This window comes from Miniopterus natalensis, chromosome 13 (assembly GCF_054644295.1).
Source record: "Miniopterus natalensis isolate mMinNat1 chromosome 13, mMinNat1.hap1, whole genome shotgun sequence".
In the NCBI taxonomy this organism is placed as follows: Eukaryota; Metazoa; Chordata; class Mammalia; order Chiroptera; family Miniopteridae; genus Miniopterus; species Miniopterus natalensis.
Window position 1 is genome coordinate 62,885,213 of NC_142093.1, and position 21,385 is coordinate 62,906,597.

The window sequence follows — 21,385 nt, forward strand, 5'->3', positions numbered from 1 at the left end:
GCTCTGCATGTCCCAGTCAAGCAAATGAGAACACACAGAGGTGGAAGAACAGGCACTGAAAATAAAGTTACAGGATCTTTGTTGCTCATGGATCTCTTGTTTTTTGGTCCTAAAGTATCTAAGGCAATTATTTTTCATTTAAACGTACCAAGAAAGTTTAATAAAGTGATTATACATAAAATCAACATACACAAATCCATCCCATATACTAATTTAAGAAGGAATCAATAAACAGCTATACAATAGCAATGAGAACTATACTTATATCTATTTCTACATCTATATCTATATGTAGAGAAAGAGAATATATAGAATAGCATGTACTAGCATATAGATAATACATTAGATAGATAGTAGTATACTATATAGACATTAAAAATATGTGTGTGTACTTAAATGCTTTCTCTATATATGCGTGTATATATATATTCCTATCACAAAATGCACAAAACATTTACAAAGACAACTATAAAACTTAATATTTGAGTTTTAAAAAGACACAGTTTCTAGATGGAATTAGTTAACAATATTACGATGATAATTTTTATCTCAACATACATGCAATACAATCTCAACAATATATTGCAAAGGATTTTGAACAGCGTGTGAGAGGTCAAGCTGAGGCTGTTTCTAAGTTAGTCTGGAAGAGCAAATGTAACCAGAAAGGTTTAGAAAAAGAGTAACAAGAAACTTAGAGATATCAAAACAAACTAGCAGCTAATATATTTAAAATTAGGTGATACTATCATTAAAATAGGCCAGGCGAGGAGGGGGTGAGAATGTGGGGTCAATAAAGATCCCCAAGTTTCTTGCTTGGCATGAAGAATACATGCATAAGAGGGGTTATTGGATTTTGGGGGGCAGTGGATATGTTCAGATATGTTCCCTGCCATACATTTGATTTCTGTCTCATATTTCCACACTTCTTTAAGTCTTTAAGAATGCTTTTGATGAAACAAATTAACTGTGATAATTTATTAGAGTACTTGGCATCTGTGTCATATTAATTTCCTTAGGTTCGGTGTTATATTCTAGGAGCCTAGGTCTGTAATTGGGAGAGACAGAGGGAAATAAAAGAATACCTTTGAGAAGGCTCACTGGAAAATTTCTAATTTAAGTCACCCGGGGAGCAACCTGATAAGGCCTAGAAAAATAGCTCCCTACCTTGAAATTATCTCACACACACACTTTTTAAAATGAGGCCGTACAATATATTCCATCAATCTGGCTTTAGGTATTTTTCAGCTTAACTTTAACTTTCTGTTATGTTCAGTTCTGAAATGTGAACTGATTATGACCGAATTTGGCTTGACACACCATTCTTTGTATTGGTGTGGCTTTCAAAGTCTGCCGCTTTGAAATAACATAGGAGGTAATAAGTTTTCCAATCAATACATATTCTATAATTTACAAATTATGCAAATGAAAATAGGTGCGAACATGTCTTTTGCAGAGATGGACTTCATTGAGCCCAGATTTCACTAGTTTAATAATAACTCCAGGAAAAAAAATCAAGAAAATCAATGCAATTTTTAAAACTATATAGTGTTCTAAGGACATAAACTGTTGTTTTGTGTGCTGTTTTTGGGTCACTGTTCATTTAGTAAATAATAAGTAGTCCCAAGTATTTGTAAATATGGCACATAAAAATAAAGATGGCACACAGGGCCTACCCTAGTTCCTAGGTTGATTTCTCCCACTGGGGGAATAATCTAGAAATAAATGCACTGTCACTAATAAAACAAAACTGATCAACTACAGGAAGCAAGTGTGGCCTGGTGCCCAGATCAAATCAAGTTTCTAAAACTACAACGTACCTTATAATTAGTGTATAATTAATAAAAAGTATTGGTTATTGGCAATGGGTTGCTAGCACTGATCCCTTTAGCAGCCACCCCTTCTCTCCAAATTATCTGCAGTTGTCACGTCACGCTCAGGAGGAGCTGTTTGCTCAGTTCTGCCTTCCTTCCCTCCCTCCTTTCCTTCCTTCCTTCCTCAACCCTTCTGTTTTGGAACTTGGCATCTGTGAGCGTCATATTAATTTCCTTAGGTTCGGTGTTATATTCTAGGAGCCTAGGTCTGTAGTTGGGAGAGACAGAGGGGAAAAAGAAAGAATACCTTTGAGAAGGCGCACTGGAAAATTTCTAATTTAGGTCACCCGGGGAGCAACCCGATAAGGCCTAGAAAAATAGCTCCCTACCTTGAAAAACAAACGAACACCTTAGGCTTCCACCAGACCGCTGCAGAACATGCCTGCAAAGCCCGAGTAAGCTTTCCACCCGGGCCCTCGGCTTCGGCACAGCAGCTGCGCCACCTGAGAGCGGGGCCGCCGGGAGGGACGCGTGGAGGGGCCCGCGGGCGGCGGGCTGCGAGCCACCGGTCCCGCCGCCGCTCAGGGCCAAACGCCCGCCGCTGTGCTCAGTGCTGAGTGCTGTACTCTTTTGCTTTCTTCCTGTGGAAGAAACTGATTTCTTTGTTTTTCCTTAGAGTTAATTTTTTTTAAAGGAGGTGGAAGGAACTGCCTTATATTTCTTTGCTGCTCTAGCAGGCAATTTTTTGGAAACACTTAACGAAACTATTTTGTTAAAAAATATCAGCACTCTTGCTATGCCAGCCTCTAGAAGCCTTTGTCACTTTCTACGCCTGGTGACAGACCACAGCCCAGTCTGACAGGCAGCGTTTACTACGCGGGAGGGAGCTCCAGAGGAGCGGGAGGCCTCCGTCCCTGCCCTCCTGGGGACGGCTCCTCCCGCCTGCCCGCCAGGCCTCCCGCAGCCGCGTCCCCAGCGCTCCGCCCGGTCCTGTGCCACCAGCGTTCAGAGGAGCTGCTGTGGCTCCTGCCTTTCACAAGCAGACACATATTCCCCTGCTCCTCCCGGTTCCTCCTGCGTCACGCTGGCCTCCTGGCTGGGCCGCAGCCAAGCGGGCTCCCTCCTCGGGCCCACAGTGCCCTTGTGCGGACGCCATCGCCCCGCACCCAGCAGCGCCCTCATGCCCGCCTGGCCTGCCCAGCACCTGCACCTGTGGGGTGGCTGGACCGGCCTCCTCCCCAGCCCTTTCCCCTCCCGCCCCCCCCCCCCGCCTCGGGACGGCCCCTCCTGCTTGTCTTCCCGCTGTTCACCTTCCCGGCTCCTAGGCCGCTCCTCCCCGTGTGCTTGGCCTCTAAACACCGGCATGCCCTCTGCCCCCGCCCCCTGCCCCCTGCCCTCTGCTCTCTGTCCCCTGCCCTCTGCTCTCTGTCCCCTGCCCTCTGCCCCCTGCTCTCTGTCCCCTGCCCTCTGCCCCCTGCCCTCTGCCCCCAGCCCTGCCCCCTGCCCTCTGCCCCCAGCCCTGCCCCCTGCCCCCTGCCCTCTGCCCCCAGCCCTGCCCCCTGCCCCCTGCCCCCTGCCCTCTGCCCCTGCCCCCTGCCCTCTGCTCTCTGTCCCCTGCCCTCTGCCCCCTGCCCCCTGCCCTCTGTCCCCTGCCCCCTGCCCTCTGCCTCCTGCCCCCTGCCCCCTGCCCCCTGCCCTCTGCCCCCAGCCCTGCCTAGCTCTTCCGGCTCCCGCCCTCACGCCCTGTGCACACCCACACGCCTCACGCGTGCCTGTCCCCTCCGGCCTCCCCGCAGAGCCTAGAGCCAGCCCAGCCGCCCAGCCAGCGTGTCCGTGGGCGTCCAAAGGGAAAGGCGCGTGTCCGGGATGTAAACGGAACCCCCGGCCCCCAGCTTCCGGCCGCCGCGGCCCGTGGGGAAGTGTGTCCCGTTCCGTCCGCGGCTCCGTCCACGCCCGGCCTACCTGTCCCTGCTCTTGCTCTCTCACCGGAATCATTCGCCCGCACCTTTCATCTCGCTCATTCTGTCGCAGAGCCAGAATAATTTCTTCCCGGACTTCACAGAACTCTACTTAGTCACGGTCCGCGGGAATGAACTGCAGGAATGTGTCAGTATTACGCTACATACAAATATATAAACACAGGACCCTTTACTTAAGAAATTAAAGCTGCTTCGAAGGTTCCTCGCTGTCTATGAAGGGGTGAACACCGCACCTCAGTGCTGAGAGGCTAGGTCAGCACGCGGCGTGTCCGACTGTGGGGGAGCCCCACCGCAGGTGACAAGTGTCCCCGCGTCCCTACAGAGGGCGCGGGGAACGCAGCCCCGGCTGCTTTCACCTAGGCCATTCCCAAGGCTGCACTTGCAACGAGCTCCCTTAGAGACGAGGTGCTTACCCTCCGGACAGAGTGACAGACCTCAAGCCCGGTGCCTGCCTCCTGCTGCCGGCCCACTGTATGTGGGGACACTCCTCACAGGCTCTGTCACCCCACGGGGACCCGGGGTGTGCAAAACTGACACGAACCAACATTGCTCATGTTACCATCAGTAATAAAGTCCTGCGTGCCTGACCGAGGAGTCAGGCGCCTTCTGCAAGCATCTGGGGAAATTTAACAGGCTGACTTGTCCACCTGCTAGGAAGGTAAAATCCCAGCTGCTTCACAGCTCTGGACAACGACATGCAGGAGACGCAACCTGACCACGCGGTGGAGGCGACGAGACTGCTGTCCCCGGATTCCAGCCAACCTTGCTACCTGACGGGCTTCCAGGCAACCACTGACTGGATTTCCAGAATCCCGAGGCGCTGCTATGTGACCGAAGGGATGAATTAAATAACAACTCTGGGCGCTGATCATTTTTCCTTTCCAAGAAAAGTACATTGAAAGATGTTAAATCTTTCTTTATTTTATGACCATTTTTACTTAATGTTATAATTAACATTGCAAATCATCCAGTTCAATCATCAGGCTAGTAGCTGCATCCGCTACTGTGTTCACATTTCCTCCCTGTCACCTGGGAGGAGGGACCATTGTGCAGATCCTAGAGCTAAGCAAACTGAGGCTCACGGAGGCTGCTGGGAGCGGGGCAGACTATCACCCAGAGCCTGCTCCAACCTCGGTGCTTTCTAAACTGGACTCTACCTACGCCTGATCTTGAGCACAAGTGTAAGACAGGAGAGACAACTTACATTTTATATAACATTATCAGTGTTATTTAAGAGAAAATGAATTTACACGTCCAAGGAATCAGACTGTTCACTCAATTCACTATTCCACGACCAAGGCCGTATCCTGGTGGCACGTTAACATGCTCCAGAAAGAGGCTACTTTCTCTAATTATCAGTGGAATTCAAGGGATGCTCAAACTCTCATTGCAATCTTGGTACCAAGTAAGAAACCAGGTGTCCCACGGAATTCTATTTTAGGAGACCGTGCTAACTCAGCACTCTCAGGACAGAAGAGCTCTCAGAGAAAAACGACTGAAACCAGAGGGAAAGCCAGTTTAAAGTGCAACAAGAGCTCCATCAACATAAAAGCTGTTATTTGAAGAAGAATGCATTGCTCTTAATCAAAAGGCGGCGTTTTATGATTATAATTAATTATTTCTATCATGTTTTTAAACCACTAAGTATCTCCTTTCACGCTTCTTTCCCCAAGTTTCTTAATTATTGATGTATTCAGGGAAAAATACCCTTTGTGGAGAGGGCGTGTGTGTATCTGTACGTGTGGGCATGTGCACTCACGTGTGTAACAGCCTCTTGAGAGCCAGGGGAGGGCAGACAATGGGAGGGAGAGGATGTGCTCAGAGTCAGGGCACCAACAACAGCCACTGGTCTCGAATCCGTGCGCACCGGGGAGCGGGCGGGCGGCAGCCGAGGGGGGGCCGCGGCTGGGGCCACGGTGGTTCCTCTCCCCCATGGGCATCGGAGAGCGTTGCCAGGTTTCCCGGACCGAATCCGAGAGGACTGGCCATGGGGTTATGCTTGCAGGTTCAAATACTGACCCCCAAATACCTCCATCGCTGAAGAGTTCACCGGGTACGTTTACAGTCGCAAATATAGCCAACAGATCTAAACTATTTTGTTTGTTACTTTTGTTTTATCGTTTGTATATTAAAAACTTTCTTAATCAAAGTTAAATATTAATACAGATGGTATTCATTCCAAGTGGGTGTGTCAACTTTGGACATGGGGAATGCAATGGATATGGAACCTCGCTTGTATCTTTCGGTTGAGTCACAATCACAAAAAGCCAAAATATTGTGTCTACAATAGTGACATTGTACATGACTCACCTATGCACATTCGATGAACAATAATATACTTTTTCATAATACTTTTCTTCTTTCCTATGCTGTGTTTGTTCTCACTGTAGGATTGTAATTTTATTCTGTTGAATCTAATAACTAAAAACGGTAAGCTTGTATTTCACATGTCTCCTCCTGAACTACATCTTCCTATTATATTAGGTCATCGTATCGTATTTTACAAACGCACACGCCAGCGGCCTTGTGGGGAGGCTGGTGTTTCGCTGCAGATCCCTGAGAAGCACTGTGGACACCTAACAGCTGGTACGTGCATCTCCTAAAGACCAGTTCCCAGCTGCTCCAGACCCACACGACCAGTTTCCCGGATGACACCAGGGTCCGAGAGGAGGGAGAGGAGTCCCAAGCCCTGGCGGAGCCCTGGCTGCTGTGGGGGGTAGAGCGGGGGGGGGGGGGGGGGGGGGCAGTGAGCCACTCTCCTCGGCCTGACTTCCCCTCAGCACCGTGCCCCTGAGCGCCCCTAAGGGATGAAAATGCTGGGGGCCAGGCGGAGTCACGGATTCAGGGCGCTCTTGCCTCAGGCGCAGTGTGTGAGCCCCAAAATGAAGGGCCCAGCACAGGATCCTGCAAACAGCACGGAGGAGAGACGCGAGGACCCCTGCTTCCTCTCCGCGTGCGGGGAGAGACGGGAGGACCCCTGCTTCCCCTCCGCGTGCAGGGAGAGACGGGAGGACCCCCGCTTCCCCTCCGCGTGCAGGGAGAGACGGGAGGACCCCCGCTTCCCCTCCGCGTGCAGGGAGAGACGGGAGGACCCCCGCTTCCCCTCCGCGTGCAGGGAGAGACGGGAGGACCCCTGCTTCCCCTCCGCGTGCAGGGAGAGACGGGAGGACCCCCGCTTCCCCTCCGCGTGCAGGCGCCTTCCCTCCCGGGACACGCAGGGGCTCAAACCAACCTGCGATGACTGGACGCAAACTGGAAAGCTAACTATACCTGGAGGTGCTCCTCACATCACCTGGCAACTCTGCTCCTCTGAGCGAGGCCACCGCAGCGGCAGCTCCCAGCTGGTCTGCAGCCAGGGCCCCAGGTGCCGCTTCAGCTGCCACCATCTGCTAAGGGCTGTCACTGGCCCGTCTGCCTTCCCTCTCCGAGCCCCGCTGCTCCCTCCCTCGGGGGTTCTGGGCGGACTAGATGATGCCATAGGAGAGCCCGTCTGAGTGCCGCGCTCACCGAAGGGCACTGGGGTGCTGCCTACAAAAGTGCTGATGACAAGGACGGGAACAGGGGTGGCCACGGCTTAATTAGGAGAGGGCCAGGATTCCTTGGGCAGGACAACCCCAGGCCCCAGTGTTGGGAGGTGAGTAAATGAAGAGGAAGCGCTTTTTGGAGAACTGACTAGAAAGACGGAGTTGAAGCTCAGTGAGTTCCAACACTGAGCACTTTCCTCACACTACGCAGTCTACTAGGGACTTTATTTAGAGTTAGGCCCACACCGGTGTACGTTTTACCAGCTGTGTAAACCTAGGGAAAGCACTTACCCTCAGTTTCAGTGTCTCAGTTTCCTCATCTGTGAGATGGGAATGATTAGCGACTGCGCCGAGTTCTGTGCCGTAGAATTGTTGTGAGGATTAAATGAGCTACTGTGAAAGGTGCTTAGACCTGAGTTAGGCACTAGAAAGCATTTTGTGGCTAAACGGTAAACAACAGTTTTTAAAAATAAAATAAAACATCTCCTGTTTTCCTCCTTTGTCACCTATCACTGTCTACAGTCTCCTTGGCTGCTTTTCTCTCCTCCCCAGTGTCTTGACTGTCCCAGAGTCCAGTTTTGGGTCCTCTTTTTTGCTTTCACTACATATAGTTCCACTCCCTTGGCAATTACTTCCAGTTTCATGGCTTCAAATACTAGCTATCTGCTGATGACTGAGCTTTTTCCTGACCCCCAGCCTCACAGTATTTTGCCTATTTATCACCTCCACTTGTAGGCCTAATAGGCATCCTAACCCAGCAAGCTTCTCACTCAACCACCAGCCTCCCACTCTTATCTCCTTGACCCACAGCCCTCCCATTCCCACTGGAGGGCCAGTCTGTCTTTCCAGCTGCTCAGACCAAAACCCTGGTGTCCTCCATGACTCCTCTCTCCTTCACACCCCATGTCTAACCCATCAGGAGATTCTGTAGGTTTCACCTTCAGAATGTATTCAAGGCTCTCAGCTCATCTCACCATCTGTGCAGCCACCACACTGGTCTTGCTTGATGACAGCACTGGACTGAACACTGCATTTCCCATTTCTTCCCATCATCTCAACAGGCTATTCTCACAGTGGCCAGGGTGATCTTTTTACAAAGTAATTCCTCTAAAATCAGGGACAAGACACGATGTCCACTCTCAACACTCCTATTCAGCATGGTTCTGGAAGTCCTGGCCAGAGCAATCAGGTAAGAGAAAGAAATAAAAGGCATCCAAATTGGGAAGAAAGAAGTCAAACTGTCACTTTTGGCAGATGACATGATTCTGTACATAGAAAACCCTAAAGGCTCCACCAAACAACTGTTAGAAATAATAAACAAATACAGTAAAGTTGCAGGATACAAAATCAATGTACAAAAATCCACTGTATTCCTATATACTCACAACAAAATTTCAGAAAAAGAAATGAAAAACACACACCCAATTCCTTTCGCAATTGCAACAAAAAATAAACTTCACAAAGGATGTGAAGGCCCTATTACTGAAAACTGCAAAGCATTATTAAAAGAGATTAAAAAAGATGCAATGAAATAGAAAGATATCCTGTGTTCATGGATTGGAAGAATCAACATAGTTAAAATGGCCATATTACCCAAAGCAATATTCAGATTCAATGCATCTCCATCAAAATCCCAATGCCATTTTTTAAAGAAGTAGAACAAAAAATTGCCAGATTTGTATGGAACCACAAAAGACTCCAAATAGCCAAAGCAATCCTGAGAAAAAACAACAAAGCGGAGGTATCATGCTACCTGACTTCAAATTACACTACAGACCTACGATAACCAAAACAGCATGGTATCGGCACAGAAACAGGCACAGGTCAGTGGGACAGAATACAGAGCCCAGGTGTAAAACCACACGTATATGGGCAGATAATTTTTGACAAAGGAGCCAAAACCACACAATGGAGTAAAGAAAGTCTTTTCAATAAATGGTGCTGGGAAAATTGGAAAGTCACATACCAAAGAATGAAACTAAATTGCTGTTTGTTCCCACATACAAAAATTAATTAAAAATAGATCAAAGACCTAAATATAAGATCTGAAACGGCAAGTTACATAGAGAAAACATAGGTACTAAACTTACGGACCTTAGTCTTAGAGAACATTTTATGAATTTGACCCCAAAGGCAAGGGAAGTAAAGGCAAAAATAAATGAATGGAACTATATCAAACTAAAAAGCTTCTGCACAGCAAAAGAAACCACCAACAAAACAGAAAGGCAACTGACCAAACGGGAGATGATATTTGCAAACAATGGCGCCAACAAGGGGTTAATATCCAAAATATATAAACTCAGTACCAAACAAACAATCCAATTAAAAAATGGGCAGAGGACGTGAACAGACACTGCTCCCAAGAAGATATACAAACGGTCAACAGATACATGATATGATGCTAAACCTCACTAGCAATTAGGGAAATGCAAGTCAAAGCTACACTGAGATCCACCTCACACCTGTTAGAGGGGCTGTTACAATCAAGACAGGTAATAACAAGTGTGGAGAGGGTGTGGAGAAAAGGGAGCCTCATTCGCTGCTGGTGGGAATGTGGACTGGTGCAGCCACTGTGGGACACAGTCTGGCGATTCCTCAAAATTTAAAAGAGAGTTACCGTTATGACACAGTAATCCCACTTCTGGGTATATACCCAAAAAACTTGAAAAAATGTATTCGCAAAGAACTACTGCAGCATTATTCATGGTGGCCAAGACACGGAGACAGCCAGTGTCCTGCTACAGGGGACTGGATAGAGAAGATGTGGGGCATGCACACGATCTCATGCATACTCAGCCATGAGAAAGGCCGTTTGTGACAACACGGGCGGACCTCGAGAATATCATGCTAAGCAAAACAAATCAGCCAGGAAAAGTTAAGAACCATATGATTTCACTCATGTGTGGGATATAAAACTGAAATTCATAGACACAGATAACAGTGTGGTGGTTACTAGAGGAAACGGAGGGGGGTAAAGGGGGCCAAGCATATGGTGATGGAAGATGATTGAACTTTGGGTAGTGGGTACACAATGCAATATACAGATCATGTACCATCAAAATGTATAATTGAAACCTATATGATCTTATTAACCAATGTCATCTCATTAAATTTAATTAAAAAAACAAAAAGTAAGTCAACCCATCAGGTTTCTGCACACAACCTTCTGCCGGCTCCCATTTCTTGGAGGAGAGCTAAGGTCCTGCCAGTGGCCTGCACAGTCCCAGGGGCCTTAGGACTCCAGGTTCCCCCTCACCTAACTCCACCCCACTGCCCTCCAGCCACGCTGGCCAGGAGCGCCATGCTTGCAGACCTCCGTCTGTTAGTCCCATTTGCCTGGAATGTTCTTCAGCTTAGCTATTTCCTTCAACCCCACAAGCCTTTGCTCGTGTCATTTTTTTCATTGTTGCTTCCACAGTGGTTCTACTTAAAATCGTGACCCCCTCACCATGCCTGATTCCCCTCTTATTACACAGCATCTTTCACCGCTACTCTAATTTCCTAACTTACTATGTTTCCCGTCCATGTCTGCCACCCTCCCTGGATGCAAGCTTTGCAGGGGCAGGGATATTTCTGTTAGGTCACTCCTGATCCTAAGCTACCAAAGCATGGTCTGGCACAAAGCAGGAGTCCCGCACGTATTTACTAAGCGGATATCCACCAAATAAAATCTCCTAAGGGCTGGCTTACTCACTTAAAGAGACGGGTGAACTTGCTAAGTCAGGGTCCTGACGCAGGCCCGTGCTCTGCCTGCCATACTTTGCCCTCCCAGCATCAGACTCGGATTAGCCCAGCCCTGTTTCAAAGGACATCTGCTTAGCAGTCAGCTTGTGTCAAATAGCTGTTGAAAGGTTATCACACGCCAAGCATGCAGTGGGTACATGTTCAAGGTCAGAGAGACAAATGAAAGGATCAGCAAATGCAGTTCATACGCTTCAGTAGTAAGTTTAGGTCACGGAGCTGTGTGTCCTTCAATATTATATCCACCGTGAAACATCACTTCCCTGGGACCCTAACTGCCAAAGCCCGCACAGCTTTGGGAGGCCGCGTCCTGTGCAAGTTCCCTGAGACGGTTAAAGATCCCGTCCCCCCGGCGGAGATGGAGGCTCTGGGGGAGAAAAGCCCCCTACTCACCAGGATGAACACGGTGAAGAAGATGACGACGATCGCGGCCGTGATGAAGAGCTTCTTCCGCGGGAACACGGCGGCGGGCAGGAGAAAGACCAGCGCAAAGCAGATGGCGCCCCGGAGCCCCCCGTAGGCAATGATGAACTGGTCCTTGAAGGTCAGGGGGATGGTCCGGAACCAGTTAATGGCCTGAGTCAGGACAAAGACACCTGAGAAGGAAAACAGAGCCCCAAGCCAGACTGTGAGGCCGGGCGTGCAGCTCGGAGGCTAGTTTTCTGTGACTCTGTGACAGGGAAAGGACTTAGGACCCTGTCGCCGTGTCCCTCTGCCCGACTTGTGCTACTAGGCTCCTGGGTGAAAGCTCTTGGGTTAAAAATGGGGACTCAGAGGAGCCCAGAAAGGTTAACTTGGTGTATAACAAAGGCATGAAGATGCTCTCGGAAGAACAGATCAGGAAGAGGGAGAAGGGAAGAAAGAGGGAAAGAGGGGGGAGGGAGGAAAAAGGGGGGGGAACAGGAGCTGCGAGGAGCCGAGGCAGGTGCCGGGAAGGCCGACGCTGGGCGGCAGCGCAGCGGGAGGGCGGGAAGCAAGCCCCGTCTTCCAGGAGCTGACGGGCGGCCAGCTGGGGAAACGCGCTCATTACCCAGTGCTCTCCAGATCAGGCAGAAGGCCAGGGTGAAGCACACGAAGGCCCAGTTCCACTCGTGGTTCTTCCCCACGGTGGACACGCCCATGAAGATGAAGATCAGGGTCTCGCTGACGCTGCTCAGCATCTTCATGAAATACTTGATGGTTGTGTACGATTTCTGAGATACGTTTTCTTCCACATACTTGTTCATAGTCATTGCACAAGTGGTGATTCTGGAAGGAAAGATACAGCATCTGCCTGAACATGACAATGATCCTAATAAGGATAAGAGTTAGCACTTAAGAGCTAAATATGGCCACTCTTCTGCCCATGGCCACAACATTATCAATTTATTTTTTTTACAGGCATTTATTTTTTAATTTTTAATTTATCTTTATAAGTATTACAAAGGTCCTCTTTTTTCCCCTATTGGTCGCCTCCACTCTGTACCCCTACCCCTAAGCCTTCATGACACAATTGTCTGTGTCCATGGGTTATGCATATATGCCCGTAAGTTTTTAGGGTAATCTCTCCTCACCCACCTACCAACCCCCACCTTCCCTCTGAGATCCCTCAGTCTGTTTCATGTTTCTCTGTCTCTGGATCTGTTTTGTTCATCAGTTTATTTTGTTCATTACATTCCACATATGAGTAAGATCATGTGACACTTGTCTTTTTCTAACTGGCTTATTTCACTCAGCATAATACTCTCCAGGTCCCACCACGCTCTCTCAAAGGGTAAGGGACCCTTCGTTTCTGTAGCTGCATAGTATTCCATGGTGTAAATGTCCAAGAAGATGTTTGATATGATTTCAACCTTCTTGAACTTGTAGAGACTTGTTTTGTTTCCTAACATGTGGTCTGTCTTTGAGAATGTCCCATGTGCACTTGAGGACATGCCTACTCTGCAGCTTTGGGGTGCAATGTTCTGTAAATGTCAGTTAAATCCATCTGATCTAGTGCATCATTTAGAGTCACTGTTTCTGTGTTGATTTTTTTGTCTGGAAGATCTATCCAGTGAGGTCAGTGGGGTGTTAAAGTCCCTACTGTGACTGTATTGCTGCTGATCTCCTTTAAAGTCCTCCAGAAGACTGTTTTTTTTTTTCCAGCCTGTGCGAGTCTTTTGTTCTGAGATGGGTCTCTTGTAGGCAGCATATATTTGGGTCTTGTTTTCTTATCCATTCAGCTACCCCATGTCCTTTGAGTGGAGCACTTAATCCATTTATATTTAAGGTTATTATTGATAGGTACTTATCTATTGACATTTTAATTTTTTTAAAAAAATGTATCTTTATTGATTTCAGAGAGAGAAAGGGAGAGGGAGAGAGAAACATCAATGATGAGAGAGTTGTCATTGATCGGCTGCCTCCTGCACACCCCTGACTCTGGGATTGAGCCTGCAATCCGGGCATGTGCCCTGACTGGGAATCTAATGGCGATCTCCTGGATCCTAGGTCGATGCACAACTGCTGAGCCATGCTCAGCCAGGTGCCATTTTAATTCTTTATGCCTATGTTCCTCATTCTCTTTATTTCTTCTTATTACAGCACCTTTAACAGTTCCTTCAGTGCTGGTTTGGTGGTAAACTCTTTTAGCCTTTTTTTGTCTGGGAAGCTCTTTATTTCACCATCTATTTTGAATAATAGCCTTGCTGTATACAGTAGTCTTGGTTTTAGATCCTTGCTTTTCATTACCTTGAATACTTCATGCCATTCCCTTCTGGCCTGTAGAGTTTCTGATGAGAAGTCAGCTGACAGCCTTATGGGAGCTCCTTTGTAGGTAGCAGATTGCTTTTCTGTTGCTGCCTTTAATATTCTTTGTCTTGGATTTTTGGCATTTTAATTATGATGTGTCTGGGTGTGGGCCTCTTTGAGTTCTTCTTGCTTGGGACTCTCTGTGCCTCCTGAACTTGTGTGACTTTTTCCTTCACCAGGTTCCGAAAGTTTTCTGCCATTATTTCTTCAAACAGGTTCTCTAACCCTTGCTTACTTTCATCATTTTCTGGCACTCCTCTGATGTGAATATTGTTACATTTCATGTTGTCCCATAGCTCACTTAGACTGTCCTCCTGTTTTTTAATTGTTTTTTCTTTTTAGTTCTCTGATTGGGTTATTTTTTCTACCCTGCCTTCTAATTTGCTGATCCCATCCTCAGCTTCCCCTAATCTGCTGTCTATTCCTTCCAATGTTTTTTATTTTTATTTTTTATTTCTACTGTCATTCTTAATTTCCTTCATAGTTTCTGTACCTTTTTTCATGCTGTTGAGCATCCTTACAATCAGTATTCTGAACTCTGTATCTGACAGATTGCTTATCTCTGTTTCATTTAGCTCTTCTTCTGGAGAATTTTCTTGTCCTTTCATTTGGGGCTTGTTTTTTGTCTCCCCATTTTGGCTGCCTGTTCGGATTTGTTTCTATGTATTAGGTAGATCTGCTAGGACTCCCATTCTTTTGGATGGTTTCTGGTGCAGGCCAGTGTCACATGCTGTTTGTGACTGGCCTTGAGTGCTCTGTTTGAAGTTTTCTGCACTCCACAGCTTATGGTTTCCTCTGCTGGGGCTGGGTGTCTTTGGACAGGACCAAGATGTGCACCAAGGTCTGCTTTTTCAAACCCTGGGTCCAGAAGTAAATCAGGTGAAGATTCAAAGCACCCAGAGGCTGTTATTCAGTCTCCACAGGGTGGAGTGGATGATTGTTATTTAGTCTCTTAATGAGCCTCAGGCTGTAGAAACTCCACAGGGTGGGGTGAGAGGTTTTACAGCAGGGTGGGGCAGTTTCTTCCCTCCCAGGCAAAGCTGATTGGAAGGTAAGTCTGCCTGAGAGAGATGCCCTCTGCCATCTGGGGGAATGACTCAGCACAGGAATCCAGATGGCTGTCCTCTGAGCTCTTTTCCCCTGAGCCATCAGTCCCAGACTCTCCTCATACAGCTCCAGTGCACTCTGCCCTCTCTCTGCCGGAGCCCAAAGTGAGTGGCTGCACACGAAACTTTGTGCATTGGCTCTTTAAGAGGGTGCCTGTGGCCCAGCCGGGCGTGGCTCAGCGGTCGAGCCTCGATGTAGTATCCAGGAGATCGGGGTTCGATTCCCAGTTGGGGCACATGCCCGGGTTGTGGGCTGCAGTCAATCAATGACTCTCTCATCATTGATGTTTCTGTCCCTCTCTCTCCCTCTCTCTCTGAAATCAATAAAGATATATTAAAAAAAAAAAAAAAAAAAGAGGGTGCCTATGTTTCCAGCCATCTCTCTCTGGCAGATGTAAACCCTGCTGCTTTTCACAGCCAGATGTTATGTGGGAACCTTTCTCAGTTCTGGTGCTCTGGGATGGAGAGCCCAGCTTGGGGTTTAGGCCCAGAGTCCTCAGTGGGAACCTCCCACAGCTGAGATCTTCCTCTGGACCTTCAGGTGCTGCCTGTGGGAGCCCAGCCTGCCCTCTCGTGCCTCTGCACTTCCTACACGTCTCTATGTGGTCTCCACTTTACGTCCTGGGTTATGAGGGTGCTCTCCAGCTAGTCTTCAGTTGATTACAGGATGGTTTTTCTCTATTTTAGTTGTAATTCCAGTTGGTCCTGGGAGAGTGTCAGTGCAACTTCCACTCAATCTACCGCCATCTTGGAATCTCTCAATTGATTTTTATAATAAAATGTGATTTGCATCCTTGGAAACCCTACTATCTCTGGAGGTCTTCATCAGTACCCATGATTTAAACTCTTCGATTTCACTCAGCTTTGTTCCCACCGCTCTCCTTACTCCAGATCCACATTATCCACAGTCTATGGACACTGGCACCATCAGCTATCCTGTCAGCATCACAAAGAAAACAAGTTCCATAGTAAATGCAAAACCCATTATCTTTTTATAAAATCAGTTCCATCTTCTCTTTTACTCTAGTGCCCAAAATGCTAAGCTATTGCCTAAAATCCTCAACTTGAGACTGCCACGCCTCCTCAGTGCCCCCCCACCATCTCATTGGTCACCAGTTGTTTTCTATCCCTCATCCTGAGTATTCCTTTCTCTCCTCCCCCCTCCCGAATGCCTTAGTTCTGGGTCTCATTTTTATTTATCTACTGTATCCTCTTCTGGGCATTTTCTTTTTTTAAACTTAAAAAAAAAAAAATTGTCTTTATCGCTTTCAGAGAGCAGAAAGGAGAGGGGGAGAGAGAGAGAGATAGAAACATCAATGATGAGTCATGGATCGGCTGCCTCCTGCACGCCCCCCACTGGGGATCGAGCCCGAAACCCGGGCATGTGCCCTCACCGGGAATCCAACCTCGATCTCCTGGATCCTAGGTCAATGCTCAATTGCTGAGCCACACCAGCTGGGCCACTTCTGGGCATTTAAATGTTACTAGGCTCTTAGAATTCCCGAAGGAAAGAAACTCTTTAGCTTGTTTCCCCAGCATTTCCAAAACTCTGGGACCGCACGATATCTATTTTAATACAGCATCTTTGCACACTCTGGTAAAGGAAGGGCTCTGGAATCAGCTCCTAAGTTGGGCGCCTAAAGCTCTTCACACACTTTTCTTAGTGGACTATCCCAGTTTCACCTCCTATTCTCTCTCCACCCAGCACATGCCATATGCCTTAGCTGTCTGTAATTTCCCAAACATGCCCTGCTCTCTGCTGTCTTGCCTCACTGTGCACATGCTCCTCTCTTTCTGGAATGATACACCCAAGTCAAATGCCACCGATAGAGGGAAATTTAGTATGAGCTGGATGATATCTTATACCGGGTCCCACATGAACAGCCACAGTTACTGTAAAGTGCCAAAGGCCTGCACCACCAGAGGGTGCTGCAGAATGAAACAGGAGGGCAGGATCTGAGTGAGCTCCCCTCCCACTGAGCGAGGGCCATGCCACAAGCCAGCTGCTGGTCACGAGCTACGAAGCTTTCCACATTCTTACAACTTTAGAGTTATAATGACCCTGCAGGCACCCTCATGCCCAGACACTGCACGTAGTCCTCCTTACCCTGAGAAAATGTCTGATGCTTGAGGAAAATCCTCCTAACTGTGAGCACAAGGATAGGTAGAAGAATGCAAACCTAAGGGCTCTTTGAGTTAAGACATAAACGGGTAACCACAAACATTTCATCTCGAGGAACAAACCCGTTTCTTACATAAAAGACATATATGTTTATTTTTGTGCCCCATATTAAAACAAAACAAAACAAAACTCCCACCAAGCCAAGGACCATGCATTAGCCACAATGTCGCTGCTCCCCAAATGAGCAGGTATTTAGTCTAGATTTATATGCATGAGGAATACATAACTCACGTTGTTCCCAGAAGAAAGTGTGTCTTATTAAATAGGCTCATAAACTTGGCCACCATAAACACATAACAAAGGCTGTGAACAGCTGAGGGCTTGCACAATAATCGCTAGTGTTCACAGCACCTCTGCTCCATCTGCGCCAGGTACTGTGCAAACACCCTGCAGGATCACGTCCGTGAAGCCTCTTCACAAGCCTCTGAGGCGCCTTTCATCATCGCTGTCCTTTCACAGGTGAGAGCAAAGACGGCCGAGGTGCACCTGCTCCAGACCACACGGCTGCTACGCGCGGTGCCGGGCTCTAACCCAGGAACTCTGGCTCAAAGCCAACACTGTTAAGAGCTCAACGCTCACTCTTACAAGCTGTGCTCGGCCACTTATCTCTGATGTGAGGAAGGCCTTCCTCTGCCACGCCCTTGCTCTCTGCTTCTCAGTCACAGCCTGTCTGTATGAGTCTCCTGTGGCCGCTGGAAGAAATTACCAAGTCTTAGTGACTTGCAACAACACAAGTTTATCATCTTGCACTTGCAGAGCTCAGAAGTCCAAAATCACTTTCACTGGACTAAAACCCAGGTCCCACCAAGGCTGTGTTCTTTCCAGAGGCTCCAGGGGAGAATCTGTTCCTCATCTGTTCTGGCTTCTGGAGGCTGCTCACAGTCCTTGGCTTGTGGGTGCATCACTGAGCTCCGCCTTCCTGTTCTCACGTCCTACTGCAACTCTGACCCTCTGCCTTCCTCTCACCAGGACCCTTGTGATATCACTGAGCCCACCCGGATGATCCAGTGTCACCTCCCCATCTCAAGATCCTAACTTAATCACACTGGTGAAGTCCCTTTTGCCAAGTAAGGTAACATATTCCCAGGTTCTGAGGATGAGAATCTGGGAGCCACTATTCAGCTGCACACCCATTGCTGGCATTCACCTGCCTCGTGGTGGTGACCACACCAAATGCACTCCCCCAGGTGAGTGTGGCCAGAGCTGGTCGCGTGTACTTGGTGACAGCTCTGTCACACTGACTTGACAAGAAAGACTGGAACCTCCACCAGCCTGCAGCAGAGACTGGCTGGAGTGGAAAGTGGCGGCCCCAGCCTGCAGGGGGCGCCTCGCAGCCCCGCCCGCACATAAGCCATCGGTTCACTGCAGTTCTGACATCATCATCTATCGTATTTTGGGTTAATTTTTCTTTAACCAGATTTTCAAAAGCCGGATTTACCCAATACAAAATAATGAGGGCAAAATCCAGAATCAATTAAGAATATGAATCATAACGTGTTTCATGAAAAAAGACACAGCGACACAGAGGAGCCTTTCTGAAATGTGGCCAAGTTGAACATTTGTGACAAACAACGGCAATGGCCACACTACTCCTTGAAGTTCTCTAATCCTATGCAAAAGATGCTTCAAAATGACTTTATTATAAAGCATGTAAGCTTAGAGACAAAGATGAAGGAAAGAAACCAAATACCCACTACCCAGCTTTCCCCGGCACTTTTATTTTTTTAAATAAACCGTGAGCTAGAGAATTGAAACCCCTACAACTGTCATACCAACCCTATTCTACTCGCTTGCTCTTGGCTTCAGATTTTTTTATTCTTCAAAAAGTGATTTTTAAATGGCTAACGAATATTGTTTTTGTGAATGTGCTAAAGAGCTCCTTCTGAGATCATGTTCATATCAGCCACTGGATAAAAAGTGAACCAGGCAAAGAGTAATCTTCAGTTCACTGTGTGAGCAATTTAACAGAAATTTCCATTCAGAAATGACTGAAAAAAATATAGCTGTGGTGTAAGAATAAAAAAATGATTGAAAAAAGTTTAATATGTTTTTATTGATTCTAGAGAGAGAGAGGAAGGGCGAGAACCATCGACCGGCTGCCTCCTGCACACCCCTGCTAGGAATCCAGCTGTGACCAGGCCTGTGCCCTGACCGGGAATCGAACCAGCGACCTCTCAGTGCACGAGACGAAGCTCAACCAGCTGAGACACACTGGCCAGGGGTAAAAAAATAAATTTTACATGAATGTCCACAGGATCAATTTCCACTGCTTTGCATCTTTAACATGACACCAGGAGTGAGTCTCATGTCTGCCAGTCACCTCGTTGTAACTTAATTCTGTTTCCTTGAGCCCAGGTGAGACTCTGGAGGGAGAACACCCTTGGCAGGTTCCAGAGGCTTCGGTGCTGGGTGGTGCCCTGTTCGGGAGGTGTGGGCATGTCTATGACATGATGCATCATGTGGGCTGGGGACAGCTGTTCCAAACACCCCTTTCTGGTCTGTCATGTCTCTCAAGCAAAGGCCAGGAGGTGCTTTCACTGCAGTTTTCACTGGAGTGACTGTAGTCATCTCTGACCTCAAGTCAAACCACCTCGCCTCAGTCACACCCGAGGCACAGGAGACTACCAATGAGCTCAGTGCCCTTTCATTCCGGGAGGCAAACATAACACAACCTCCCAGGAAGAGAGAAAAGTCAAACCTTCTCTGTCCCCTTCAGATCATCTAGGGCTGACTGTCCTAAATGTCACCGTAAGTCTGACTCACCTTCACTTTTTTAAAGCACAAGAAACTGACAGTGCCGGGGAAGGGTGCCGTGGTGCCGACTGTCCTCAGCCTTCCTGGGTTTGAACTACGTGGGTGCAGGGCACGTCGCGGCACCCCACAGTCGTGCGCTCGTGGCGGGAGGTGAGACTTCTTTCTCCACCATGTAAACACGGGATTTCACACCTAAAGTGCACAGCCTGTCCCCCTTCTGAACATCAACAGTATGAATGCGACAGTCTGAATAACAAAATAATAACCTAACCGGACTTATTACATTTTAGAAAATTGTAGTTGAATTTCTTAACTCTAAAGATCCTCCCAATGTGAAACGACTGGCCTTCAGTATTCCCAATGAGACCTCACTTTCATCATATCCTCTCCCCTCCCCTCCCACGCATGTCTTTCCTTCAGCCTCTACGTTTAGTTAATATGTTTGGGAAAACGACTCAGTATCAGCCAGCATTTTCTTGGCACCTCCTCTGGGTCCAGCCTGTGCTGAAAGCAGGTAAGACGCAGCCTCTCCTTGCGAGAGTTCCGAGTCCAAGAGGACAAGTCACAAGAGATCATCGCGACAACCCTGCGAGTGCCCCAGGCGGGGTGGCGGTGATGCTCGGACGAGGGAAGGAACCCCCACTCCTGCCTCGCGGGGAGACAAGCGGGAAGCAAGTCAAGGGAGAGGGGAGGCCGCGCAGAGGCCGGGAAGGAGAAGAGGCCGGCGCACCGGGGACTGCGCGGCTGTGCTGCCTGGAGGAGAGGAGCCAGGGGAGAGGAGCTTATGGCCAGACGACGACAGACGATGCTGCTGTGTGTTTAGTTTAAACTTATTCCGTAGGCTGGAGGGAGAAGGAGAGATTATATCTTCGGTCATATAATTAGTATCTATTTTTCCAGCCCAACGGAAGATTCATGAAGGAAAAAGTGCCATCAATGCTTAGCCTCGTGCCATGTGTTTCGGGTCAGTGGCTGCGTGGACACATGCATGGTCAGCAGGAGTGGCAGTAAGAGCTCAGAAGGAGTGCTGAGGGCGGATTTGGGGGACATGAGCCTGGAGGTAGGAGTCATTTGTTTCCTGCAAAGGTTTGTCATTTCGTTTTCAAACCCAATGCAGCACCTGGCCCATGTAACGCCCAAGACGTGCCCATGTTGGACAGGCATCGGGGCCCGCTCCGCGGCACGGGGAGGGGAGGCGTGTACAGAATTCACCGGTGCACCTGCCTTGTCATCTGGCCTCACATTACATTTTAACACAAAAGGATGGTGACTGTCCCCAGTTTAGAGGCAGAGAAGCCGAAGCGCTATAATCAGTGGCTTTTACATTTACCAGCGACTGAGGTTTTCTTCGTCACTCTGTCTAAACTCAGCACAGAAAAACTTCAGGCCAGCGAGTGCCACCTCAGCTAATATGTCGACGGGGTGGGGGGACGTCAGACTTTCTATTTACATGACCTGTCATTTGACTGTTTTCCAAGTAGAAAATTCCAGCCAACACTTTTTCTGTAGTATCCATGCC

The 21,385-nt window shown here is 48.1% G+C and overlaps 1 protein-coding gene across 2 annotated transcripts in view; it reads right to left on the minus strand.

Annotated features, from left to right (window-relative positions):
• The window catches only part of SLC9A2 (solute carrier family 9 member A2), an 88,082-nt gene that overhangs the window by 18,328 nt on the left and 48,369 nt on the right, over window positions 1–21,385 (minus strand). For both annotated transcript variants that reach the window (XM_087823888.1, XM_087823889.1), the window contains exons 4-5: window positions 12,086–12,303; window positions 11,449–11,651 (exon numbers count right to left, since the gene is read on the minus strand). In XM_087823888.1, the coding sequence (XP_087680014.1) occupies window positions 11,449–11,651; window positions 12,086–12,303 (421 nt within the window). The remainder of the gene's footprint in view (window positions 1–11,448; window positions 11,652–12,085; window positions 12,304–21,385) is intronic.